The sequence below is a fragment of the Phoenix dactylifera genome, chromosome 14 (genome assembly GCF_051530095.1).
Source record: "Phoenix dactylifera cultivar Ajwa chromosome 14, Ajwa_hap1_PhDact_Kaust_v1.1, whole genome shotgun sequence".
Taxonomy (NCBI): domain Eukaryota; kingdom Viridiplantae; phylum Streptophyta; class Magnoliopsida; order Arecales; family Arecaceae; genus Phoenix; species Phoenix dactylifera.
In genome coordinates, this window is record NC_143203.1 from 27,217,400 (window position 1) to 27,244,062 (window position 26,663).

At 38.3% G+C, this 26,663-nt stretch overlaps 2 protein-coding genes across 2 annotated transcripts; one reads left to right on the top strand and one right to left on the bottom strand.

Annotated features, from left to right (window-relative positions):
- Positions 1-1,052: 1,052 nt before the first annotated feature.
- LOC103697080 (oxysterol-binding protein-related protein 3A-like) lies at positions 1,053-12,665 on the bottom strand. Its single transcript, XM_008778862.4, has 10 exons — positions 12,263-12,665; positions 9,700-9,793; positions 8,861-8,977; positions 6,659-6,731; positions 6,460-6,578; positions 6,104-6,225; positions 5,691-5,867; positions 5,129-5,273; positions 1,844-2,022; positions 1,053-1,582 (listed from the first exon to the last, which is right to left on the bottom strand). The coding sequence occupies exons 1-10, from the start codon at positions 12,364-12,366 to the stop codon at positions 1,336-1,338; spliced, it is 1,377 nt and encodes a 458-aa protein (XP_008777084.1). The 5' UTR covers positions 12,367-12,665; the 3' UTR covers positions 1,053-1,335.
- A 1,490-nt stretch (positions 12,666-14,155) lies between these two features.
- LOC103697089 (Rab5-interacting family protein) lies at positions 14,156-18,463 on the top strand. Its single transcript, XM_008778874.5, has 4 exons — positions 14,156-14,434; positions 14,625-14,728; positions 17,692-17,821; positions 18,123-18,463. The coding sequence occupies exons 1-4, from the start codon at positions 14,330-14,332 to the stop codon at positions 18,159-18,161; spliced, it is 378 nt and encodes a 125-aa protein (XP_008777096.1). The 5' UTR covers positions 14,156-14,329; the 3' UTR covers positions 18,162-18,463.
- The last annotated feature ends 8,200 nt before the right edge of the window (positions 18,464-26,663 follow it).

Sequence of the window (26,663 nt, forward strand, 5' to 3'; positions counted from 1 at the left end):
TAAAAAAGAGGAGCTCCGTGGATAACTATACCCCTATCCCCATGGCTATCCCCCTCCTCCCTACCACCTGCCGCCCCATCGCTACGTCCACCCATCCAACTCCTCTTTCCCTCCCATGAATCCATTCCCACAATTCTACCGCTCCGACCATTTGCATTACCCCCTTGCCTTTTCTCCTCTCCCTTTCCCTCCTATGATGCCTGCTACAATCCCCACCCCAATTTCTATCCCCCCAACCCCAACCCTTATTCCTCCCCCCTGCCATTCCATCCCCTATGATTTCCATCCCAATTCCCCCAGCCTCCACCGCATCGATAGCTCCCACCATGAGTCCATCGCCTCTTTCAGACCGTCCCTCATTCTCCGACAGCTTCACCACCCATAGTGCAACCCCGACAATCCTTCACCCTCCGCCGGCTCTCGGCCTCTCCCACCACCATCTTGTTTAGGGTTCACCCGGACCAGAGGAAAAAGCCGGCGGCGACGATGGGCGGCATCATGATAGAGGAGCAGCACGCACAGGCAGCCTCCCACCACCGCTCCATAAAGAAGATTAAAGTCTACCTCCAAACAAGAAGGTATCAGAAGTATTTTTTGTCCTACAACTTTATGCTATGCTATGATGCGATAGCCGGCACCACTTTATTAACAGAAATAAATATCCGAATCATTTTAGAATAATTTGAAAACTCAAAAGATCGCTCCCAAAATTCTTAAAGATGAGGGAGTGTGTACCAGATTTCCCTAAACTTGAGTTTAGGGTGGAACGTTATTTTCCTTTTTGTTTTTTTACCTGTAAATTTCATGGCTATCTGCAATAAAGCTCTAAAAGTTCCGGGGAAAATAACATGACAGGTAACTCTAGCAGACAAAAGAAGTCCTGGAAAGTAAGATCAAATTTAGACACCCAACAAGCAACAACACCTTTTGAACCTGGAAAGCGTGCACAAACAGCCAACCAAACGGGTCTGACCTCATCATATTCAAGCCTTGTAACACCCTAGGAAACTTGAATTATACTTGTTGCAATATAAATTATACACAAATGGACATTGCAACAACTTTGGTGCTCAAATAAAATTCAGTTTCTGGAAAGAAATGCAAGCATGATACAATAAAAACAGGTTAAAAAGGAGAGGAAATCTCACAATGTAAAGCAAGCTTCTAAGAATAACTAATAGACAAATATATGAAAGTGCACACAACCTCAAGCTAAGTAACAGTAAGCCATACTAATTCAAACCATCAGCGCACCACACCAAATACAGAACAATATATAGCTCAAATGCATTTGTAAATGAAGGAAATAGGGAGATAGCATGCAGATCCGATACTTCATTTGGTGGATACATTACCGTACTGCCATGGGTTAAATTCAATTGATTTGATGTCAACCTCCTCAATGGAATCTGAGTTATCAATCATAGCCCTTTGTTCAGTGTATTTACCGTTGTACTCGTATACTTCCAAGTCTCCCCAAGGTGTCGGAGTAATTTCACCAGTCAAGTTGAACCATCTTGGAGTGAATTGGTGCCCATTTGCTTCTCTGTTTCTTTTTTCTGCTCTCTGCCTCTCCTCCAGACTGAGAACCAACCACATCAACCATAAGAAATGCAAAATGTAAAAGATACAACATGTACTTCAGTGGCAGCAAAGTTCGGCAAATGCATTCAAGCTTTAGGTTGTGTGCAACAATGGAAGGTGCAATTTTTCCCTCAGACATCCAGTGTCATTTACTAATGAAACCAAACTTCAGCGACGAGCACTCTTTTAAGTTTTTAACATGTTCAGTAATGCAACCAAAGTTGAAGGCACATGAACTCGGATATATGTGCAAACATACCTGCTCTTTTCTGCACCAGATTTAGACATATCACCCTTCTCAAGTGCATATCTATCAGGCCGCAATCGGGAATCTGATGCTAATAACTTCTTAGGTGCCGTGTCAAAGCTGTTTATTTTATGGGCAAAGTATGTGTACTGGTATTTGTCATTATCCGGTGTGGCAGCAACCCTCCAGACCTGGATTCAGATATCCAAATATTTTACCAATTACTGCAGCTAGAAGAAAAAACTCTAGATGTGATTGGATAATATGGAAAGCAAAATGAACCAAGCCATCGATGCTGCAGAATTAGTGACATCTGCTTGGCATATGGATCAGACAAAATGAAGTGCAGAATTTAAAAAATTGAGCTATAAAGAAGCCTTGATAGATAACCTGAACTGCAAAATGTAATTCCTAATCAAGTAAACATGTACTAGTCAAGCAAGTTTATGCAGGTTTTTCATAAATTAAAAACCATAAGTTCCTACTTGATAAATGACTAAGTTGCTGGAAGCTTGAAGGTCGTAATAACTTGCAGCCATTTCCAATTCCTGAATTATTTATTTTTTTTTTTTTGCAAGGGAAGAAGCCCACAATTTTTTTTCCACGCTCCAGTGAACCAGTAACAGAAAGAAGAAAAGCACTAATTCTTAATTATTCTTTTTACCAGATGGTGCACCAGAGAGAGAAATATACTGTCAGAAAAGTGCGACATGGAGGGAGGATTAACCAAGATCTAGCCTATGGTGATGATGCTTCTTCAGAGTATTGAGATACGACGGACCAGATATCCAGCAGCAAGGCTTGACATAACATATGCTACATATCCAGCAGCAAGGCTTGACACAACATATGCTACATATCCAGCAGCAAGGCTTGACATAACATAGGCTGCTTTTCTGAAACAGGGTAGCCCTAATATTTTTGGTTGTCCAGTGCCTTGTAGCTTTTACGTTTCAGATAACTGCTTTAACAAGCATGAACAACAAGGTATGATCGACCCTGGCCATCAGGCAACTTTTGTTTATTTCATCCCTACTATGAAATAAATTAGATCAGTCTTCATTCACCTTCCCCTTCAGAGGAAAAATAAGATAGCAAAAGTATAGGAACACTTGTTCATTCATGCACTCACAATTTCTATTGCTTGGTGTCTAGATCTTGAAAACGTAGCCAGATGTGATTTTTTTTTTTTAAATTCTAAAATTTACAGATTTTTAAGAGTGTAAGATAAAGGGGGTTGAGATTTGACTACTCTCTAATCAGCATGGATTTGGACAAATTATGTAGCAACTCTTCTTTTTTTAAAAAAAATTACATGTTAAGCTTCCATGCTAGGACTCTAAGAAACAGATGCAAGAGAGATTAGGTAGCACTGGGACTCTAAGAAAAAGATAAAGTTAAAAGTTGAACATTTTCTTTCTCACATGCTTATCACATAAGCAAACCATGGAATGCCTTCCCCTTCAGAGGTATTACGGACACTCTGGAAGACCTCTTGTATATAGTATAGATTTGTTTACTTTTACTAAGCTAAAATTACTGACTTGATACTTGTTGTTGATAGCCAGCAAAATTCTTCTACTACTGCTTCTGGGTTAAACTAACTTGCGAATGCTGACTGAATGCCCTATTCCGCCTAATACATATTGAAGAAATTTCTTTCAGATTTTTGATTACTTACATGAACCTCCAGTATACTGCTGATAACATTTTAGGTTCTGACAGGAAATACTGTAACTAATCTAGAATATATACGATCTTCTTGTCATGGCTGCAGGACTGTGTATTTCCAAATTTCAATAGGCCGAACCAAAATATCATAAATTTGTAACTGCATGCAAGGCTATTAGCAACCCTACTTCTAGATTCATAAAAACTAATACACATCATTTGAAATATAACATATTTAAAAGGCAGTGGTGTTAGAAGGAATCCAACTAATTTGATAAAAAATAGGAAAAAGGTGTAAACTTTGTAATTTCAAAATAAAAATTGAATAGAAGAGTAGCAAAACTACTGAGCCATAACAAGGAAATTCTGAAATGCCGTGAAGCAGGATTGTATCATACATAAAGCACCTTGAACACAAACCTGAAATCTTGATGCAACATCCTTCAAATTATATCCAGTTATACACAAACTTGTTAAGAACCTTTTCTTGTTACATGTGATAGTCCAATATGCCTTAAAATTTCTTAGTTGCTTTGGTATCCCCTTCCATTGCCTCAATCGACAGTGTTTACCTAGAGACAACAACTCTAGCCACAGATATTGCACGACTTGGTCGGCATTCAGATGCTCATCTTTTCTTTTGGTTAATTGCTCACCACCAAATCTGTAGCACTGGGAATTAAATCTCTTCACAGTTATTTGCTCTAGAAGGATTTTGAAATTTCAAGTATCATGATTTGTATACACGCTTAAACCTACATCAGATGTGATATATGCATCCCCTAAAGCTCAAGAAGAAAACATCGTGAAATGTTTAGAATACTTACATAATGCGGGCTATCAAGTAGAGAACTCCTCTTGCCAACTATATAGAACATGTCTACTTTTATAAAGTTGGACTACACACATTACGTTAACTCCTTTAACAATTCAAAATCAATGATCGATCATCCAAATTCAAGATCTAAATTGCTAAACATGATATACATCACAAAAATGTCTAAAAATCAAAATTCATATATTTTGGTGGTCTCTAATCTAATCATCAAGTAGGTATCAAAGTGGATACTTTTTATAGCATGATACTATGTTTTACTATGATTTAATCATTAAAACCTAGTGAATCTAAAACTACTCATGTTTTAAGATGTGCAGATCATAATCCATAAAGTGAATTTTCAATTTATGCGCCCAATCATGAATTTTACCGCACTAGTACAATTAATATCGTTAATTTTTGTACCTATTTGATGCATAGGTTAGAAACCACCAAGATATAAGAATTTTAGTTTCTAGGCTTTTTTTTTATAGATCATGTCCAATGGTTTAGATCTGTGGATGGCCTATCATTGACTTTAAAATTGTAAACTTTTTTTATAAGGAGTTAACATAAAGTATAGAGTCCAACTCATTTTTATACCCAATGGCAAAACTAGTTGGTAGCTTATATGCACAATATGGTAAGCACAAACATGGTCATCAGCACAAGGATCGAATGCAGCAACATGATAAAATCAATAAATGATGAATAACATGCCACAGAATAAACATGATGACAAGCTACTTAATGAAATGAAAGAGAATAACTATAAAATAATGACAATTTACATATAACATGAAATAGACCTCTTTCAGTTCAGTGCCTGTGAGGGGCTCTCCTTCCTGATCACAAGGTTGGCAACTCAATGACTCGTTCCATTTCCCAGTCATTAAAATCTTAGGTTCTTCTGCTGCATCATATACATATCCATCCACTTCATATCGACCAGCCCTGAAACAATTGGCAATTTCATATAAGATGCGGAGCAAAAATTCACTATAAGACCTAAATATGGTATTTGGTCTGCATTATTATGTAAAGTATGCAAGTCGAGTTTTGACATAGACTTTGCTTTTCATTGCAGTAAAGAAAAAGTTGGCATTAACAATCTTTCCTTTTGCCACCATTTTCCTTTGCAGCAGAGCAATATTATTTGATATGCAAAAATCATCAACAACAAAAGCAACCTAGGTAACCATATCACAGGTCATGTACAGCTCCAAGGATATTCCAGAGAACGACTTAACTGACAGCTTACACCACTCTTCAATGATGTGCTATACTCCAGTTTTCATTGCCCAATGCTATCAAACTTGAATATTTATTAAACTTAGGGCAAGTCACGTGATGTCAAGAAACAAACCATACCCAAACCAGCCACATGGTTGAAAATATAGCACAACTTTATCTCCAGTTGTCAAATTCGTCATAACCATTTCCCCAGGTGAGTCAACCCAGGTGCGCCCAAAGATAAGGTTATTAACCTTCGTGGGAGGGGGCACCAAATCCACGACCACACCAGACTTCTTAAGTGTCAACCTTGTCCTGCATCATAGTAAAGATAATCGTGTAAGCAATTGCAACACCTTAGCACCAATTTATGAGAGTGCGCACGCCTTTCATATGCTTTCTCAATTGAAATTGTTACAATTTTAATATCAAAATTAAATAAATTAAATATAAAGGTTAATAATGGAAGATATTGGTAAAAGTCAACACTTGAGAATATGTCATGATAATGGCCTTTCCGGAGGAGGGAAAGAAAGATACATAATGCTCACCTTCCAACAGGATATACCTCTACGGAGTTGCCTAAGAATTTAGTTCTTAATTTGGAAGTAATATCATAAATGAAGTGCTCATTCTCAGCATGTGCCGCGCCCATGGGAGGATGATGACTCACCTATATTGGTAAAGAAGGAAGACCAACTACGAGTCAATGAATTCCTTAGAAAAGAAAGCCACTATCATTACTCAATGGTATAACATTATCTCTTGTGAAGATTAGGATCATATATGAATAGTTATAAACCTACTCCATAAATTTGCATGTGATGTTGGATGCTCTGCAAATAATGCAGAAGAAAAATTTCCAGAAAAGAGCAAAAGAACAATACAAAGAATTAACAAGCAATACCTGCTCTGCGATGAATGTAATACCACCATGATTGACCATTTCATATGTCTCCCCGAGGATTGGATTAAAAGGCTTCCACGTTCGTTGATAGGCATAGTAGACGGATATTGCCCATGAAGCTGCATAGGATAGCCAGAATTCTGTTGTATCTAACACTAATACATGTACAGAATAAAACGATTCAGAAATGTGCACTTACAAGTATAGACCAGACGCATGTAAGGATCTTCACATTCATCTGCCATGTCTAACAGGTAAGAGTACTCCATTATCTGTAACAAAAATCACAAAATTTATCATGTTGCACATAATTAGCAGTGTCAAATAATAATATCTACCAGCAAAGCTGGCATGATGGCCAACTGCAAGGAAACATAACAAAAGAACCATTTTTTGGTAAAAATTTGACTGGATGGTCCATCTAAACTTAGCAAGCCAGATTATATAGTTTAACAAATGGACTTTCTTTTTTTTCAATTCTGGCAGAATTTAGAATGATAAAGTGGATGTATGATGAGTTTAGAGAGATAGGGGGAAAAGTGAGTAAATTAGATGAAGCATGCAAATTGCCCATAGAAAGGACAATGTGGTGGACAACCACTTGCAACAGCATGGGTATGACTAATGAAGATCCTGGGAGGCTTGGATAGGGAGAGAGATTAGAATTTATCTCAAGGAGGTTAGAGATAAGGAGTGGAAGAATAAGTAACGTCACTGTGAGTTCTGGTAAACAATGCGAAACAAATTGCAGGATGTCAAAATAGGCTGCAATCCAACCGTCTGACACTTGGAGGAGGCTCCAGGATCAAACCTTGGGAAGCATTTCCCCAAGTGTTTGGGATGATTGGTGGTGCCCCCATTGTAATTCTCAAGAAACTTGCAGTTATGGTCAACCTTATAATAATAGCCCTTTGTATAAAAAAATAGTAAAAAGTAATTTTAAAATCCAACACAAATAGTTAAAAGAACTTAAAATTATGGTCAACAAATAGTTAAAAGAACTTATAGTGACGGTCAACCTTATAATAGTATTCAGCACAAGTATTAAGTGATGCTACAGACAGTCTTCAAGGAGCTACAATGGCATGCATGTTTAGCACTTCTAGATTCTACATGGTAGATAACTCAGACATGCTAATCTAAAATTAAAATCCGATTATCTAAATACCCATAAATGACAATCGTAGTACTCGTTACTTGCTTATTAACCCATATAACGAAACTAACATCAAGCCAAATTTACCTGAGCAATATTTTTTTCAATTCATTGGAAACAAAGAATAGAAAATTGAGTTTTGAAAAAGAGGGGCAAAGCCTTATTATTTGACACAATCTAAGAAGTTCTTCTTGCATTTCCTGAATCTGCAATAATCTACAAGATCTTTAAGATATTAAAGCCTACTGTCAGTTTCTTGCAAGTTGCAGCCAACGAGGCAACTTATTTATTTATTTATTTCACAGCATCGTAGCTCAAAACTGAAACCTTTCTGTTGATCTGCTTATATTGACACTGCAAATTTTCATGTAGGCCATGTATCAAATCATACTCACTCTACTATTCAAAAAACTATGATCTGCAATAAATAAGGTTTAATTTACATTAATCAATAAACTAAAAATTAAAAAGATTTCTTAGTTTCTGCACTCCATTATACAGCTCTCTATGGTTGTCATTGCTGTTCTGAATGAAACGAACGATATTGTACATGAAGACGTAGGCCTTGCACCAGTGCCCTATATTAGCTAGTATTAGAGTCCAAGTAACGAAGATAATGATGGAGAAATAGAACAACTGCAATCTAGGAGAATGTGATATAAATTCGAATGGTCATGGACAAATAACAAGCCTTTATTCCGCAAGTTCATCATAAGGGTAGCAATTCACATCTTTTTTCAAAGCAATAAACATCTTATCAAATAAAAACCTCCCAGTCCTCAACTAAAAAAAACAATAATCCTCTATAATCCACCTCTTTAACTTCCCCATTTTTTAAAGAAATGAGACAAAACCAAGCTCCCAGATTATCATGGGCAGGAGGCACTTTCCCCTCATGATGGAATCATAACTCTAAATCAGAGTCTCAAAAATAGTTTTCAACCGCTAAATCATTGGATCTAATCTTTTAAACTCCATGATGGTTATCATTCATAAAAGATATGGAAAAATCAGTACCAGCACTATGGTAAGGCTATAATACATTGCATGTAATGACTAATGAGAGAAAAAAAGGCAATTTTGTGCCCAAATAATAACATGAAGCAGAATGATAATTGCATATTATGAATTAAATAAAGCAATATTTTGTTAAAAATTAAATCTCTAAATTAACAGCTGGGTTACATAACTTTTAGTGACAAGTCTCCTCTTGGTGACAGGTTAAAAACACCTTTCAGCACATACCTCTGCCATTTTCTGAAGCATTGTCATTGGCTCAAAAATGATGACCGGAAGTGTCACCATTGATGTAACATCTGATCCTATATAGTTTTGCATCATCTTCCAATAGCCATCCCGATCCTGTAAGTACAGAGAGATCAAAAATCACTAAATCAATATAAGCTTCAAAACAATGATGCCGTATAGCAGGGATTATGAAATAAGGTAACAAAATCCAAGAAACATGATAATTTAATCAACAATCTGATGCTCACATGTATGATAGAACTGAGCAAGTCATTTCTTGTTGATGCTAGAATAATCAATCAGAGCATTTACAATATAATAAATTGAGCAAAATATATACATAGTTAAGATAATAAATAAATAATCATTTCAGAGTATTTACAACATAATCTAGAATGATTAGTTAATAACATACTTGAGAAGCTCTTCAAAGGCAACCAAAAGAAAAAACCTTTCTTCATCTATTGTTGGTTGCTTAGAAGAACAGCAGTTAATTTTTATATATTATATAATTTAGACCTCTTTAGCTTATACAGTAAGTCATCCTAGAAGAATAGGAAAATTCAAATATATTCAAAAATGCTAGTTGCAGATAATAAAAAAGGATAGTGACAACCCTCCAAAAAAAACAAATCATGGATGGAAAGGGAGCTTCAACAGCTTGCATGAGCACAACCCAACCAAAACCAAAAGAACATCAACAAGTTCATAAACAGCGATGTTAGTAATAGTAACTTCTGGAAAAAATTAATATGTAGTTGAGAATGAAGTTTCCTAAAAAATAGTGGATAAAAATTCCTAAATGAAATAGTATGGAAATTGATGGAAAGCAAAACCTCCTGCTTCCATCTTCCTCTTTCAGCTTCAGCCTCTGCATCATCTGTGCCCCCTTCTGGGTTTATAACTTCAAGTCCTTCATAGCCCAATAACCTGAGATGTGAAAATATGTCAGTTGATATTTCTTATTTCTAGTATGAAATAAATCAAGTTAGTCCTACCAATAAATAAATAAATCAAGTTACTTGAAAAAATGTTGAAACAAATCAACTAAGTACATGAACTCAACAATCACTACAATGTTGAATAAAATCAGCACGAGCTGAAGGAAAAATATGATATACTCAAACAAAGTTGCCCAGGAAACGGGCTTCCTACTTCCCTGGGAATTTTCCTTCAAAACTAAATCCAGAAACAGATTCGATTTATTGGGGATACATTTTCCAAAATGCATATCAACTGTACAGGAAAACTTCATGGGAACAAAGAGGGAAAAATCGCTGAACTATAACTACAAGTGGATAAGGAGGAGTCTAAATAATCTCTTTGACGGATCTGATAAAATAACTGTCTTACCATGGCATGTTGAATCCTTTTTTCCCCTTCTCTTATGCAATAAAGAACAATAGCATGTGTGTATATAAATATATATATATATATATATATATATATATATATATATATTAAAACATGAGGAATTTCTATACTCAACTCAACAAAGCCTTAATCCAAACTAGTTGGGGTCAGCTAAAAAAAAAGGAGTTGCTATATCTTAAATTTATGATTACTATTAAACATCACCCTATGTCTGAAATGAAAATCCAATGAAAACTAGTTCTCTGTAGTGATTTTTCATGAGATTTTTATTACATTTTTGCCTATATATATATATATACACATATATATATTCTTGCTTGTTTTAGGATCATAATTTATGGTTTCCCAAATTAGGGTTGTTCTTAACCATGTTTCTTGTTTCATGCTTTGCTAATGTTTCTTGCACCATTTTCTGATCGTGGAAAGAATGACACCACTTTCCTAGAAGTTTTAAAAGAAAATATATTAGGATTTGCGATGCATGCATCTACCATTCACCAAATGAGTACTTTTCATTGACAAGATAGATGACACAAGTTGAATTAATGGTTTGGATATATCCAAACCCACAATTTCAGTTCATATGCATCTTAAGATGTTTCATCAAAAGATATATGGCCACAATACAACAAATCCTAGTGAAAAGCATGTATGTTGACCAAGGTCTGCTAAACTGTCCCGAACCGCCCGGTTCAGGGCGTTCCGAGCCGCCGTGACGGTTCTGCCATTGAAACCGAGATGCCTCGCTGAAGGAGAAGAAGGAGAAGAGGAAGAGAGAGAGAGAGCGGGGAAGGGAGGGAGAGGGAGAGGAAAAGAGAGAGAGGCCGGCCGGGGCCTCCTCTCCCTCTCACTCCCTCCCCTGCTCTCTCTCTCTCTCTCTTCTCTCTCGTTCTCCCTCTCCCCCGCCGTAGAAGATGTGTCAGTACGGGCCGACACGCACAGGCCCGGACCAACTCGTTCCGTCGGACAACCGGTACGGTGTCCGGTACCGATTTCGCCGTCCTTGATGTTGACCATACAGAGTGGCCATGATTTTAGCATTAAGCATTACTCTATGGACTTTTGTTTCCTCTAAAGTTCTACTATTGGAGTTCTCTTGAACTGCTGTCATTCTATGCCATAATTTCACTTTAATCATGAACATACGGCACAAGGCATAGAAGTAATAGCAGGTAAGAGAACAAAAAAAAAAACAAATATCAGCAGATCTAATTTAGATGTAAACAAACTGCACATGAAACAGTAAACCAGCTAAAATTTTAAAATAAAAGAATTGGAGAAAGGTAGCTCTACCAAGATAATTTTGTTGTTGGAGCGAGTATAAAAGAGGTCATTGCCTGGTGCAATGGCAAAGATTTGGGCTTGCAAGCACAATGACATGGGTTCGAGTCCTAGGCAGCCATTTTGTGTAAAAACATGCCAAAAGTTAGGCCTCTCCCCATTTCACGTAATGGCCCTTAGGGAATTCTAAAGTAAAAGTAACCAAAAAGTTACTGATTTCAGTGCACTTGAAAAGTCCAAGCTCTTCTATCATCAAATAAATAACCAATCACAAGCAAAAAATACCACGGTAAATTTATTATAAAATTCTACTTATAAATGGGGTTTGATAGTGCCGAATCTAACAGTCACTGAAGCTTAAGCATATCTTGACGACAAGACTAACAGTTACGGTTTCAAAAGGCAAACTTGAAATCCTGTGAATTAAAACAATAGAAGTTACCAATTTCATGGCGTTTAAAAAGGCCAAGCTCTTCTACCAACAAATAAATAACTAACAACAAGCTCAAAAATATGGTAAATTTGTTACAAAAATGTACTGAAAATTGAAATTTGATGGTCTTGAGATCTTATAGTCGCTTAAACAGTTAAACTAAAGCACATCCTTATCTCAAGAATAAAAATTAGGGTTTCCAAAGGCAAAATTAAAACGGCAGCGCTTCCTTACACTCATTCAAGAAATCTCGACAGAACATAAAATGAAAAAGAGTTAGAAAAAATATCAGAAATACGGCGCTTCCGTACCCATTGACCGATTTGTGCACCGCGCTCCCCCAACCCCTAACACTCGCCGTGATCGATGAGAAGAAGCCACCACCGGCCGCTGGCTTCTCATCCTTCGAACCCATCTCCGGAAATCCTAACTCCAAGAAGAATCCCTCAAATCGCAAAGAAAGAAGCCCTCGGCGAGATCTCGAGTCAAAGATCCCCAATTCTCCGATGAAAATTCCCTCGATTAACACGAAGAGATAAGAAAAGGGCGAAATCTAAAGGCGGAGGGAGAAGGGGCAACGACTTCTAAATTAAGGAATAAGAAAGAAAACTTTGGCGCTTCCACTGTTTCAAGGGCGGCCGGCGATATTTCTACGCGTGGGAGAAGGCTATCGAAGAAGACCTCGTTGAAAAGACGCATCTACGCCTAAGCGTCATTTTATGTGTTCCTGCGGAAACATTTTAACTCAAAACTGTTCCGCATCGCGACGGTCTCTTGAGCTCAACGGCTCAGATCTGCAGGTTTTTTTTTTTCCGGGTACATGCAGCTCACACCGATCTCGCATGTGAGCATTGCCATTAAAATTAAAAAATAAAATATTCTACATAAATATAAAATAGTTTAAAAAATACCTTTAAAATAATAAATAATAAAAAAGACGATTCAACCAGCAGCTGGGTTCATTTTCTAAAATATATACATAATCTGATTAGCATTCTATTTTCTCAACAACCTCCAGATGAGCGGATAATCAAATACTATCAGCTTTTTCTGTGCAATATGCTTAGTACTTGGACTAAGTCACCTTCCAGGATGTAGGCCTGCAGTTATGATTCGAGCGCTGTTCGTTTATTCCGAGAGCCTGCCGGAGCAGCGAGAGTCGGCGAGAGTGTTTGCTGGGCGAATTTGGAAACGAAACAAAGCGCCATAAAATACGGAATTCTTTTGGAACTTTGCAAACACAGCCTCCTGCCATGTTGTGTGAGCTGGCGGGGCTAGTAAAATATCATTGGAGTGATTGGGGCACGTGAAGCATGGTACTTGATTTTGCACTGTATTCGCTGTGCGGAGTTCGCCGGCTGCTGCCCGTGTTCCGGGTTCACATTGTTAGTTGCCGTATTCCGAAAGATTCCCAAAACGTGGAGCGGTAGAGCGTGCCGGAGCACAAAGAGCTGAGATCATTCGGACAAACTTACACATGGCCTTTGATAGCTCCGTACATATGGGACTTCCATATTACTCAAGCATCACTTTGTAGAGTATATTTCACCTAGGAGCCTCTACCTCCAAGTTTTCTCAAAGTCAATTTTGGCGGCGCTGTTTTGAAGGGCAGCAAAAGGGGAGGAGCAGGCTTCGTCATTAAAGGCCCGAGTTCCAGAGTGGTCGCTGTTGGCGGTCGCCAGATCTTTGACATCGATGTGCCAGGTGCAGAGCTGAGGGCGGCTTGGATCGGATTATATCATGCCAGGCGAGCATTCCGGGCTACTTCGATCATATTGGAGGGTGACTCAGCCATCGTGATCAGTTGGGTCCAAAAGAGATCAAGCTGAGGAAAAAAGGTACACCCGTTACTTCGAGATATATGAGATATAGCGAGTGATGTACTGACCTTTCAGGTTAAATGTGTGTATCGAGAAGCCAAAAGGGTTGCCGACTGGTGGCGGCATATGTCACGTGCCACTCAGGAGACACTTTATGGGCAGAGGAGGAGGGTTTATCTAGAGCACTATCTGACTTAGTTTTTGCAGATTCTAGTGGGTGTATTTATTCAAGTAATATATGAAGCATCCGGAGGAAAAAAAAAACCAACGTGGAGTGGAGTCTGATACTAGTCTCGGCGATATGGGTACCGACATTACATAAGCAATTTTAAATATAGCTGGCCATGGAATTTTAACTCCATCCGTCAACACGCCAGGAGTTTCGCGTTAAAATATTCGATCTTGGAGATCATATTGGAGAGCGCTCGTCTTCGTTCAGAAACCCTAGAATTCCGTAGTCTCCGCGAATTATGACTATTGAGAGCTAAGCGATCGGAGTTGAAGCAAGAGGAAGCGAGAAAGTTCCGGTCCTCCGTCCCACTCGAGCTCCCTCGCATCATGAAAAAGAGTAAATCGGCGAAGGTCCAATCTCAGCAGCAGAACGGTCACGTTCTTCCCTTCAAGTTCGCCAAGTTGCTAGATCCGGAGGCTTCTTGGGACAAGGTATAGAAGTCCGCTCTATCGGATGGTGTTTTCGTCAAATCTGACGCGGAAATTTAAGAGTTACATACGAAGATTTAGGTTTTTTTGTTCCGCAATTTTGTTCTCTTAAAAAGACTGGATCTTGACATTTTTGTTCTTTTTTTTTATGTGCTGATGATCTGTTTGTGTTGGTATTATTAATTTGATTCAGGACCAGTTGGGTGATGTTCTCCATTGGATCCGTCAAGTGTTGGGCCTTGTGTGTGGATTGCTGTGGGGTGCGATCCCTCTCGTCGGCGCAATATGGATTCTTGTGTAAGTTTCTAAATCGGCAATCTTTTCCCCTGTTGTGAGTTAAGTCGATACCTCTCCGATTTTTTTTTTTCTTATTCACATATCATCATATATTTAGAGCTTGCGCTGAAATAGCAATCATGCATCCGAAGAACAAACTACTTTTTTTTTAATTTTCTGCTAGGATTTTGATTTAATTCAACTCCTTGGGTTATTTTTGTGCTTTAGAGATGAATGCTATTGGACACAAGATGTCTTTGATTGTGCTAAACTCTGATGCATTGGTTCCATAGCAGTTGACCTTGGCGAAACTGAGTTGATTGTACTTGGTGGAATCCCAATTCCTTAAGCATGTGGATTGTGGAACGATATCCATTTCTGATTTTATGTTATCTAACTAGCTTCTCTTCCTGTTTCTCTTCATTGCTTTTGTTTTTTGTTGGTTTCTTAAGTCATGTAATTAGAATTTGTTGTTACTAGTCATCCATGTCGATGGAGGACCTAAGTACTCACAGAAGGTTAACCATTTGAATTCTTTCTTTAGATGAACTAATATTAGTTATAAGAGGGTGACTTATGATACATTACTAACATGGTTTGATTATCTATCCATATTGTGTTGTCTATTAACTCTTGAATTCCCAGACAATGCAATAAGTTGATGGCTTGTTTCACCACTCAGCACGCATGAACATAAAAAGCATATCTTATCTTATTTTTATTGAGCCGGCTCTGTGGGGCATATTCTTTTGTTAGGCTCTACAGCCACTAATGCTATTCAGAAAGCTCTCTCTCTCTCTGTCTCTCTCTCTCTGTGTGTCTCTTTCTAAATTGCCTAGGAATAAAGATCAAAGGAAGAAGAAAAGTAGGTGAATTTGTTGTTTACTTTGTCTGTTTTTCCCCTTCTTTTCTACCAAGAGATAGAGATTTGAGGGTAAGTTTTCATATATTTTGTTTACTGTTTGGTCTTTGATTGTTATATGAGTCTGTGGTGAAAGAGATTATCATGAGATGTTCCTAATTTTTTACTGGTATTCATATGATATGTAGTTGGTTCAGATAAAGACATAAGTTGAGGGTCTTCTGGTTTATTAGTTGAATAGAAGGTCTATTTGATAAACCAGTGTTCCCCAGATGGTCCCAACTAATGTTGGACTTGCCCACTTTGATCAAATAAAGAGATTAGCCATCAGTTGGAATGTTCAAGGACTTGTATGGAGCTGCTGATTATGGTTTTCAAGGATGGATGATGAGGTAGCGATTTATGAAAAAATTTGCAGAGGAAGATGCTATTTTTGTAGATAGAGTTCAGAGACAAGATCATTTAGCTTAATCTTTTGCAATTCAAGGGGGCAATCTCAAGAGGTAGAGAGTCAAGTTATATGAGGTTTCATGTGAAGGAGGTGATATTGTTAGAACTTCCAAGGACTTCTAGTTTGGGAATCAGTGGTCAATATTTTGTTGTATCATCTAACCCTAAAGAAGTTACAAGGGAATCAACATGTATGACAGAGAAGCTACATCAATTTGTGTCATGCTTGCTAATGTGACATCCGCAATATTTATCATGTGTATATGTCATGGGAGCTAGTTGTAGGACTAGCTCAGTGGGATGGGGTTGTAAAGTTGCCATCTTAAGTTGGCGTAGATTCTTTGATGATTGCAAGGTTCAAGCATCTGTTTCGAAGAAGTGGCATAAACATTCTCCTTACTGCGTACAATATAAAATCTAGCTGCACTTGCTTTTGCTTTTGTTGGTGTCTTGGAAGAGGGAGAACCAGGAGCATCATCCCTCATGCCGTACGGTGAGAAATTTGGAGGGATAGGAATCAAAGGTTTCCTAGAAGGTGGCCTTAGGAGTGGAAAAAATGTATTTAATATCAAATTCGTGTGTGCCCCTTAGATGCGACTAGATTCAAGGAATGTTGAGGGGTTCACTCAATCCTCTAATGTTGGAAGGCTATTGCTCGGTCGTATTTTATGGATTCATAACCAAGGATTAAAGTCCCAATCCTGATACCTGTCTCGGTCTAGTCCCGATTTAGGATGGTACCGGGATGGGTCAGGATGGATCAAGATATGCCAAAACAATCATCATAACTAACAAGAGTAAAGAGGGAAAAAATTAAATAAAGAAGTGCCTTGGGATGCCAGGCTCTCTCAATTGTTGGGAGTTGAGCGCAACATGAATTTTGCATTCATGTTATATGCAGAACATGAATTTTGCATTCATCATTGCTGCACACTTGCACTACTCATGTAAACAATTTAATGTCGATCCTCCCCCAATTGCTTCCTCCTTCCTTCCCCATCTTTCCCCTCACAGAATTGGTGAGGGATTTGCTGGACTACTGGACTACCTGTTTTTGCCTATGAATATGAAGATTGATTGTGCAATTTATGATTTATGTATATGTATAATTATTAAATATATGGACTTTTCATTTAGAGTGTCTCTTTTTGAATTGTTCGAATTACACACTAAAATTTGAGCTTATTAGTTGCTATCAGGTCTCCATCTCCAATAATAGTGCTCATTTACAATATTCCTTCTAAGAATACAAGTTAAAATGAAAGGAAATCCCACTTAGTCTTTGTGCATTTCATGTATATTTTCAAAAAATATGCTTGTAGACCTGCTAGTTTCAGTTCCTTTGACTTGCTACCAATTAAGTTTTTTTTCTTAGTGCACACTATGTTTTGCCTCTCAACTTTGAGGGAGCATGGTAGCTGTCAGTATTATTCATGTCTTCAAATAAATCCGGAATGGTATAATTGCAGTAACATTTATATAATACTAGTGGAATTTGCAATTTATTTTTCTTGACTTCATCATCAAGAAAAACATTCTTGTCTTTTCATTGATGTGATATCTTTCTTACAGTTATACCATGAGCAAAATGCAAAAACAAGTTTATCTTGATCTATATAATTACTATGAGCTTTTATTGATGCATTTATCAATTAATGCTCATTATGTTCAGATTCTTGGTGCTATCTTCTGGTATCATCTACGGATACTATGCGCACATTCTGAAGATTGATGAGGAAGAATATGGAGGCCATGCAACTTTGCTCCAAGAAGGGCTTTTTGCATCATTTACCCTTTTTCTGGTAAACTCTCTTATCTATTCTATTCTCATTTTAAGTGTCGTGAGGGAGATTATCCACTATACCATATACAGACCAGCTCATGTGTTTTTGGACTCCTCTTGTTCTGACATAATGTGGTCTTGATATGTGACCTCCATTGGATTATACCATGAATATATTTTATTTTTTGCTTCACCTGTGTCTTTTGTATGACTTCTACATTTGTGTGATCTGGATTCTCTGATTTTGTCGTGAATAGCTATAGTCTCAAATTGTGCTAGCTTTCCTGTATCTGAGAACTTCTTCCTTTTTGGGATTGCAGCTTGCCTGGATTTTGGTATACAGCTTGGCACATTTCTAATGGGGTACTGTGTTTTGATCGGAGAATGATTTCTCAGATGGGTGTCCTTATCTTTTTCCATTTTGAGCAACAGATGTATGATCTGCTGAGCTATTAAGCTCCACTTGTTTTCCTTTTAGAACAATGAAACAGAAAATGCATTCGTGGCACTGCCATTGATTGCACCCAAGTTTTTTTCTTCCTTCCATTTTGATTTTATCCAATTCAGATTTTGGAGACTGGCGACATCAAGTGAGTCCACAATCCAAGTGTAGTAACATAAATAGTTTTATTTATCTCATGCTTGTACTTAGCTTTGCATACTTTCTGTTGTTCTGTGTTCCATAAAATGGCTGCCAGTGGCCTTATTTCAAAGTAGTAGAATATGATTTGAGAGGGGCTTGGCCTTTAACTTTTCAGTTGATCAGAATATTTGCAAACCACAATTATGACTGCTGGGGATTGATTAACTAGAAACAGGATGAGTAACTTCTAGTTCCGTGATGTTGAGGAAAAGTAGTAACTAACTTATTTTTATATATTTTTGTTTTTCAATGTATTATTCCTTTTGATTTTTCTGTCCTATTAATTTGATTAGAGGGTTTATTTTCCTAATTTATTTAACTTGGAAATATATATTTTGTTGGGTGCTCTACTCTTTTTTCTCTCTACAACACTGTATCTGGAGGGACAGGCGTGTTCAGAAAGGTGTGCCTACTAAGATGGCCTGGAGAATTATTGATGCTACAATTCTTTGATAACTAAGAATTCATGTACAATTGAAAAGATAGATTTGCATGCATTGCATATAACTTTCGTTTTGCTTCTGTTGGGTGGGGAATATGCATGATACTTGGTAAAGGTCTTATCCCCTGTAGAATGCTCCTTATTGCCCTTTCTCAGAGGTCAACAGTTTTTTCTTGTTCCTTTTTTTTCTCTTAATAAAAAGCTTTGACAGGATCTGAGCCTGGTTGTTATTCCATCAATTGAGAGAGAGAGAGAGAGAGGGGTAAAAAGTTGTGACAGGGCTTGTTACTGACTTGCAATAGGAGAAAATTTGTCAAACGGGATGGAAGCATCCCAAAAATATGGGTTGGTGTTTTAGGTAAGGAGCTTTAATAGATAAGCCAATGACAATTTTCTATAACTTTATTGAACTGCTATGCTTGACTTACGAAGTGTGAGAACTATAGGAGAAACTTGTTCTTTGCATCTTTTCCGTGCCGAGATGTTGTTTGACATCAAGAGAAATTCAGAACGGATACTCAGGTCAGAAATGTTGTTGCCCAAAATGTTGGTCAGTTTTCCAGTTGTGGTTCAATTTGCGTCATTTAGATTTTTTTTTTTTTTTTGGCCCTGCAACAATTACCACATTATAATAAACTCTCTCATCTCAACTTTAAGGTGACACTTCAGACATGTCGATTTCTAGGTCTTGCTAAAACAAGCTGAGGACTTCCCTTCATTTAGTTCCCCAAAGTGTAGGTCTCCTCAAAATAGATGATCTTGGGCACTGCCAAACTCCACGGCTATAGTTATTATGATATTTGTAGTGCTTCTAAAAGATTAGAGCGTCCGCATAAAGAGCTTTACACATGGGCAATGATGAGGACGATCCATATGAGCCTCCCCCATTCATTGCGGTGGATCTTCATCCACCATTAGCCGATCAGATTAGGTCCCATCTGGCAAATGCTTTCTCCAATCATGACATCCTTAACTCGATCACCTTAGTTTCTCGGACCAGAAAATTTGCTATGTATAAATCTTTGTGTGCAAGTGTGTTTGTATGCGTGTGTGTGTGTGTGTGTGTGTGTGTGTGTGAGAGAGAGAGAGAGAGAGAGAGAGTAGTGATGAGTCCAGAACCACACCATCAATTAATAAATTGGATTTTATAAGTGTTGCATTTAAAATTCACTAGTCTTTTCTAAGTACTGCTTATCATGTCAAACAATACCCTCAAACTCCAAAATTCAAACTTGGCAATCGCATATGAGATATGACTCTTGGTTTAATCTCTTGCTATATTAACATGGAGGTACATGAGGGTGAGTCTTCATTGTTTAAGTAAGATTCCTTTGTTGAAAGCCATGTGTTCGAAACATAGAAAAACCCTCTCTACATATCGTACATTTAACCTTCTCCGTATTCTATAATGACGGGAGCCTCATTCATTGGACTTTTCTTTTTTTATTAATATTGGGGTACATCAACTATTCAATCTACTAGCAGCAGCATGATATATCAATTTGGGCACGAGACAAGAAACATCTGAAAATTTGCTTCCACGTGTCTTCTTACGTTGTCTCAGGTCTTTATGTCAGGAGTTTATGCCTCCTATCTCTCTATAAAATCCCTTTCCCTCATCTACTGACCCTCTACACTCCACTTGTTTCAATCTTATGACATTCCTACCAAACCAAACTCAAAAACAAGAATTCTCCTCCACTATAAAAGACATCAAGGCTTAATGGGCGTGAGGCTTTCCTCCATCTCAATTTTAGACTGGCACCAATTTCTTCTACCAAGCATTAGTCTTCACGCCCTGTAGCTTTCTCCTCGGACAAGATTGGTGCCCCCAGGTCCCACAATCATTCATGGTCATAATAGTGGAGGTGGTTCGAAGCTCAGGTCCTGCAGTGCCATGGCGACTTCACCTTCTTGTGATCAATTTCTTCCATTGCTACATACTTCTTGCTTTGGCAGAGCTAACTTTCACTAGAATTGAATCCTCGGTATGAAAAACCGATCAACCTACAAATCCTCTAGAAAGACGGACTTGCATCTAACCTGCAACGAGAAAGATTCATTTCAATCATTATTTCTAGTTGTCACATGGTATGCTAATTAAGCTTGGATCAATTAAAATTATTTGCAATAATGTTTCGGATTAATTCTTTAAAGAAATATTAGAAAACTTGGTAAATAATTGCGAAAAAGTAAAAAGAAAAAATGCACCAACAAATTAATGAGATAAAAAAAATTTAGTGCAAATTAACGAGAAATTTAGATTAAAAAAATATCTTAGATTAAATTAATAAAAACCCTCAACCTTAGGCTCATAAGACCAAAACATTTTGAAAAGCAACGACAAGCAGAAAGAGAGGCCAATACGTTGAAAAAGCAATGACACATGTTAGAGAAAAGTAATTTTGAAACTATTTTATACAGATGATCATTGCTTTTTCTTTTTTGGTGAGTCATGTTTATGGATTTAGATTTTATTTATTTTATTATGATACGTTAAAGCCAAGCTTTGACTGCCATTAGAAATCCCAACATGGGTACTCCTTCTTTCCCGTTGATTTTCGTTGCCCATGGTATGTACGCGTGCACATCCACACGTGCTGCATTTCTCATGGAAGCCCAATACTCTTGGGCCAAAGCATTGCCAAAGTTTTCTTGCACGACCAACTCATCCCGTCTTGCTCCTAAAGTTTATGTTGTCAATGTTCCGCGGAGCCTTGACTCGTTTGACCCCGTCCTTTCCCCTTCTCCTTCCACAAAAGCCATTCCCCAGGCATCCACGTCCTGCGCCTCCGTATACACCCACCAGCATTCCCCGCGCACTGCCCAAAGGACACGTACCCAAAACAAGTGGATCTGCTTTCGTGGCGCTATCTCATTGCGGGATCTGGTGGGCCCATGTTCGGTAGTCTGAACAGCACTTTCAACACGTGCAGGCATGGAAACATCCTTCGGAGGTTCGCGACTCATCCTTTCCGGGTCTTCGAGGGCACAACAGGGCGCCCATGGGTGGTCGCAGATCGGGCTTTCCTTCACACCGCAGAGGGCACCCATGCTGTCACACCGTCTCCTCTCAAGATGACCGGAAAAACTGAGGCTTTCCTTCTGTTCTGGTAGCATACAGAACTATTATGGTCTTCTGGGGGCTCACATCTACTGTAAGGTAAATTTTGACGGTAATATAAGCAAGGGAGGGAGCACCGAAGGTGTGGACTTCATCATTTGAGACCATGAGGCTACGCTGATAGTGTCGGAGGCCGAAGGATATTGAACACTTCAGTCTTTGGTGCTGAGATTAGAGCAACATGAGAGAGAGTCACCTACGTGAGACGGATACTGCGGGCGAACTGCATCCTCCTTGAGGATGACTCGTCCAAGGTGGTTGAGTGGATTTAAGGCTAGAGTCATGATGCCAACTTCAGACCGCTGCTACGCAACATCCGCTGGCTCTTAGCTGAGTATGGACCCTCTGAAGCCACGTATGTCTACAAAGAGGCGAACAGAGCGGCTGATTGGATGGCTTCATTCGTAGCTCACCACGTGGAGGCTTCATCTAGGCCGATCATGTAACGATGTCTCACGCTTTGTGTTATCTTCTTTATTCTGTTTTTGCTGGTTGCTCTCATCTACATGGCTGAGTTGTTATACCAAAAAAAAAAAAAAAAAAATCCCTTTCCTTCCTTCCTGCAAATCCATTGTTGGATCACCCCTATAAGCAGATCTCAAAGCAACCAGTGTACTCGTGAATTCGCGCGAAAAGTACGACCCATTGCACAATCGATGAGCAAACGTGTCTCCGGTGCTTTGCCGGTGTATGTGATTCTTCGGTGCCCCTTGCCCCACGCGGAGTCTTTGGAAGCGAGCGTATGAATGCAGGAGGTGAAGGTTGGTCAAAGGGTAGAAGAGGTCGACATCAATATCCGTGGAGGAAGGATGGAGAGGGCGGTGGAAAAGCTTGGGCACCAAGAAATGCACTCGGAGAGACTCGTTAAGCTGGCCACCGGCGGCTGCAGGTGTCGCGGTCAAACCCGGTCAACCGGGATTGCCGGTATCTTCTACAGATTCGTGTGCTTTCGGGGCCCAAAACGTGTACTCTCTCTCTCCACTGTGTGACTCCATTTTTTTAATACATATATATTTTAAACAGTCATGACTCCGACTCCGTGCTGTGCTTCGACTCTCTCGCGTTCGAGTGGGAGACTGGGTTCTCTCCATTCCATTACAACTCTGCCAATTCAGTGTTTAGATTACCGAACCCAAACCCAAATAAATATATAATATATGTATATTAATTTTTTTAATTTTTTAAGATACGACTAGTATTTGTTTAACTATCTAAAATTAAAACCCATGTTAACTATAATTAAAATTAAGATCCATGTTACCGTCATGCAATCATCCCTAGTTTTGTTTGTTTTACTTTTATATATTATTGACATGACATGAAAGTATTTATAGATGATTTGCCTAACTTGATCTGAATAACTTGATCCAATTCATCCTAATCTAAACGAACTCAGTTTTGAACACAAGCTCGAAATTAAGGTTGGGTTGGATTAGGTTCTCGGTGGAGACTTCAAGATCTTAGGTGAGGCTTGTATTGACCTCCAACGTGATCCAAACTACTCGATTTCCACCCTGCCAACTGATATGATGATAAGGATGTGATATTTATCTGTATATATTACATAAATATCTTGATGTTGATTGGATATCCATTTCTCATTTCATTTGCTATAAATTTTGGAGCAGAGAAATTGTCATTTTCTTGGAATGGATCAATATAATTGTAGTGGACCAATAAGTGTCATGTCAGTATATTATATGTAAACTAACATGATTGCATACGAGTGTCCACATGCATTTGCTCATTGGTGTTTAACAATTCCGTCCACAGGGAGCTGTTTTAGATTCTTATTCAGGTTAAAGTGGGCAAGTTATCGTCAAGTGTATGTTTGAAAGTACGCGCCACATATTTAAAACATATTGTATGAGAAATATAAGACAAGCCCACTTAAGGTGCACCAAATTTAATATCTTGCTTAGATTAACTTGAATCACCTCTTTCAACTGCTTCTATTTAGTCAGAGTCCCGAGGCACATAGTCGAATGGTCTCAAATTTTGACTTCATCGTTCCGTTCTTTATCCATAAACTTCCTTTTTCACAGAGAATCATTACTCAGTGTAACCTTTTTTGATGATCGAATGCTTGAATTCTTTTTGTAAATAATCGCATCCATATACTATTTTCTCCTACCAACTATCTCTGTGGGCTTATTTCTGATGCCATTTTGCAAGTTTTCTTGGAAGTGAAGTCTACAAGGTTTACCAGCTTTGTCCCGAGGCACATAGTTGAATAGTCTCAAATTTTGACTTCATCATTCCGTTCTTTATCCATAAATTTCCTTTTTCACAAAGAATCATTACGTAGTTAGTATAACCCTTTTTGATGATCGAATGCTTGAATTCTTTTTGTAAATAATCGCATCCATATACTATTTTCTCCTACCAACTATCTCTGTGGGCTTATTTCAGATGCCATTTTGCAAGTTTTCTTGGAGGTGAAGTCTACAAGGTTTACCAGCTTTGTCCCGAGGCACATAGTTGAATGGTCTCAAATTTTGACTTCATCATTCCGTTCTTTATCCATAAATTTCCTTTTTCACAAAGAATCATTACGTAGTTAGTATAACCCTTTTTGATGATCGAATGCTTGAATTCTTTTTGTAAATAATCGCATCCATATACTATTTTCTCCTACCAACTATCTCTGTGGGCTTATTTCAGATGCCATTTTGCAAGTTTTCTTGGAGGTGAAGTCTACAAGGTTTACCAGCTTTGTCCCGAGGCACATAGTTGAATGGTCTCAAATTTTGACTTCATCATTCCGTTCTTTATCCATAAATTTCCTTTTTCACAAAGAATCATTACGTAGTCAGTATAACCCTTTTTGATGATCGAATGCTTGAATTCTTTTTGTAAATAATCGCATCCATATATTATTTCCTCTTACCAACTATCTCTGTCGGCTTATTTCAGATGTCATTTTACAAGTTTTCTTGGAGGTGAAGTCTACAAGGTTTACCAGCTTTGTTTTGACCAACTAATGCGTGCATCGTGATATTGAAAACTTCAACTTCAAGGCAATAAAAATGATTCTTAATTATGGCATAAATAAATTAAGTAATGTGATCCTCTGCGAATTTCCTTTTTATTGATTATAGAATAACCAGCCAAACGTTTTTATAAACGAGAAAGTTTCAAAGAAAATATTTGAAGACCATTTAAAATTTGTCAAAAGGCCAAACATTAAAATTATTAGGAATTTATATCAGTGATTTTAAACACAGTTAATCAGACCGTTAGGTATTGAAGCTTACACTATTATACGTGAATATCTTTATTCGTTTCATCAAGTATAATTATATTGCGGTTTATATCAGAACCCCTACTAAGAAATTGAGAAACGATGGGCGGAAACAAACATAAGAAACGAAGTTATGATATGATAACATAGGATTTGAGTTATTTAATATAAAATCAGATGCTGACTCTACGGTGGTTCAGATTTTATGTCGACATATTGTTAACTTGGGTTCGAGGAGCCAAAAAAAAAAAAACAAGTGCTGAAGAAATGATGCAGATGTATATAATTAAATAGTATGCAGGTGTCGGGGGAATGCATCATCTAGAATGCGACCCCATGTTTGCGCACATGGGTAACATAAAAGAGTCAGAGGGCTGCGAGATCCCCACGTAGGTCCCACCACTCGCATTAGATTTGATGAATGGTCTTAATTTAGTGGAGATTCGCGCTGTACCAACGTGGAAGCATGTCACAGTCCGAGGTTGTACCTTAGCCAAATCTTTGATAACAATTAAATCATAGAAAAAGGCCTACTTGTCACCCCCACGAATCGCTGCTCACGTGACAGCGAGTGCTCGTATAATGCAACCAAACCTACGGCCAACCAGAAGCGATTCCTTCTCACCATAAAAAAAGAACTACAGCGATTACTTTCTCCGAGGGATGATTGCCATCATAGACACTAGACAAGGAAACTATATCTTACATCATTTGTTATTCGAGTGTTGTTCTCGTCATAGTTTCATAAATTACGGCATACGATCACCGGGAATCGCTCTTCACAATCTCTGGTTTTCCCCTCCCCCAAGGATCCACCTAATCTCGTTTTTTTCTTCTGTTTTTTTGATTGTTTCTGACGCTGCATTACAGCATCATGTGACTGTGTACATCATTAATCACTTAAAGGCTCACGTATCTTGATGCATCCTTATAAGTAGGAGAGGCCAGGTGGTGGACGTAGTGTGGGGAATGATTTCTTCTAGCCCACTACTCTTCTACTGTTGGAAAAGGATGGATGCTGCCTTCATCCAATGTATCAGCCAAAAGTAAACAGACAGCATCCTCCATGCAGCCTTGTACCACAAATCAGCCTTCTGCTGAGTGTCGCCAAGCCTGTTCTCGCATGGGTCCCACGTTGGCAATGTTATGGTGACCAAGCGTCCACCGCTGTAATTATCGAGATGGGTGAGGAAGTCGTGATAAGGAAAAATCTGGTGGAGAAGAGGTCTAGGGAAGCTGGAAGAACATCATTAATTAATATGGTTGCTTAGTTGTGGCAGTTTCATTTGGGCTTGTTCAAGCTTGATTGTAACATTATGAACGCATCCACAATCATGGTCGAAGTCTGAGAGAACGAGGATTTGACTAAACCAAGGAGTTGTTCCGTCCTCGAGGCAGGGCAGGTGTA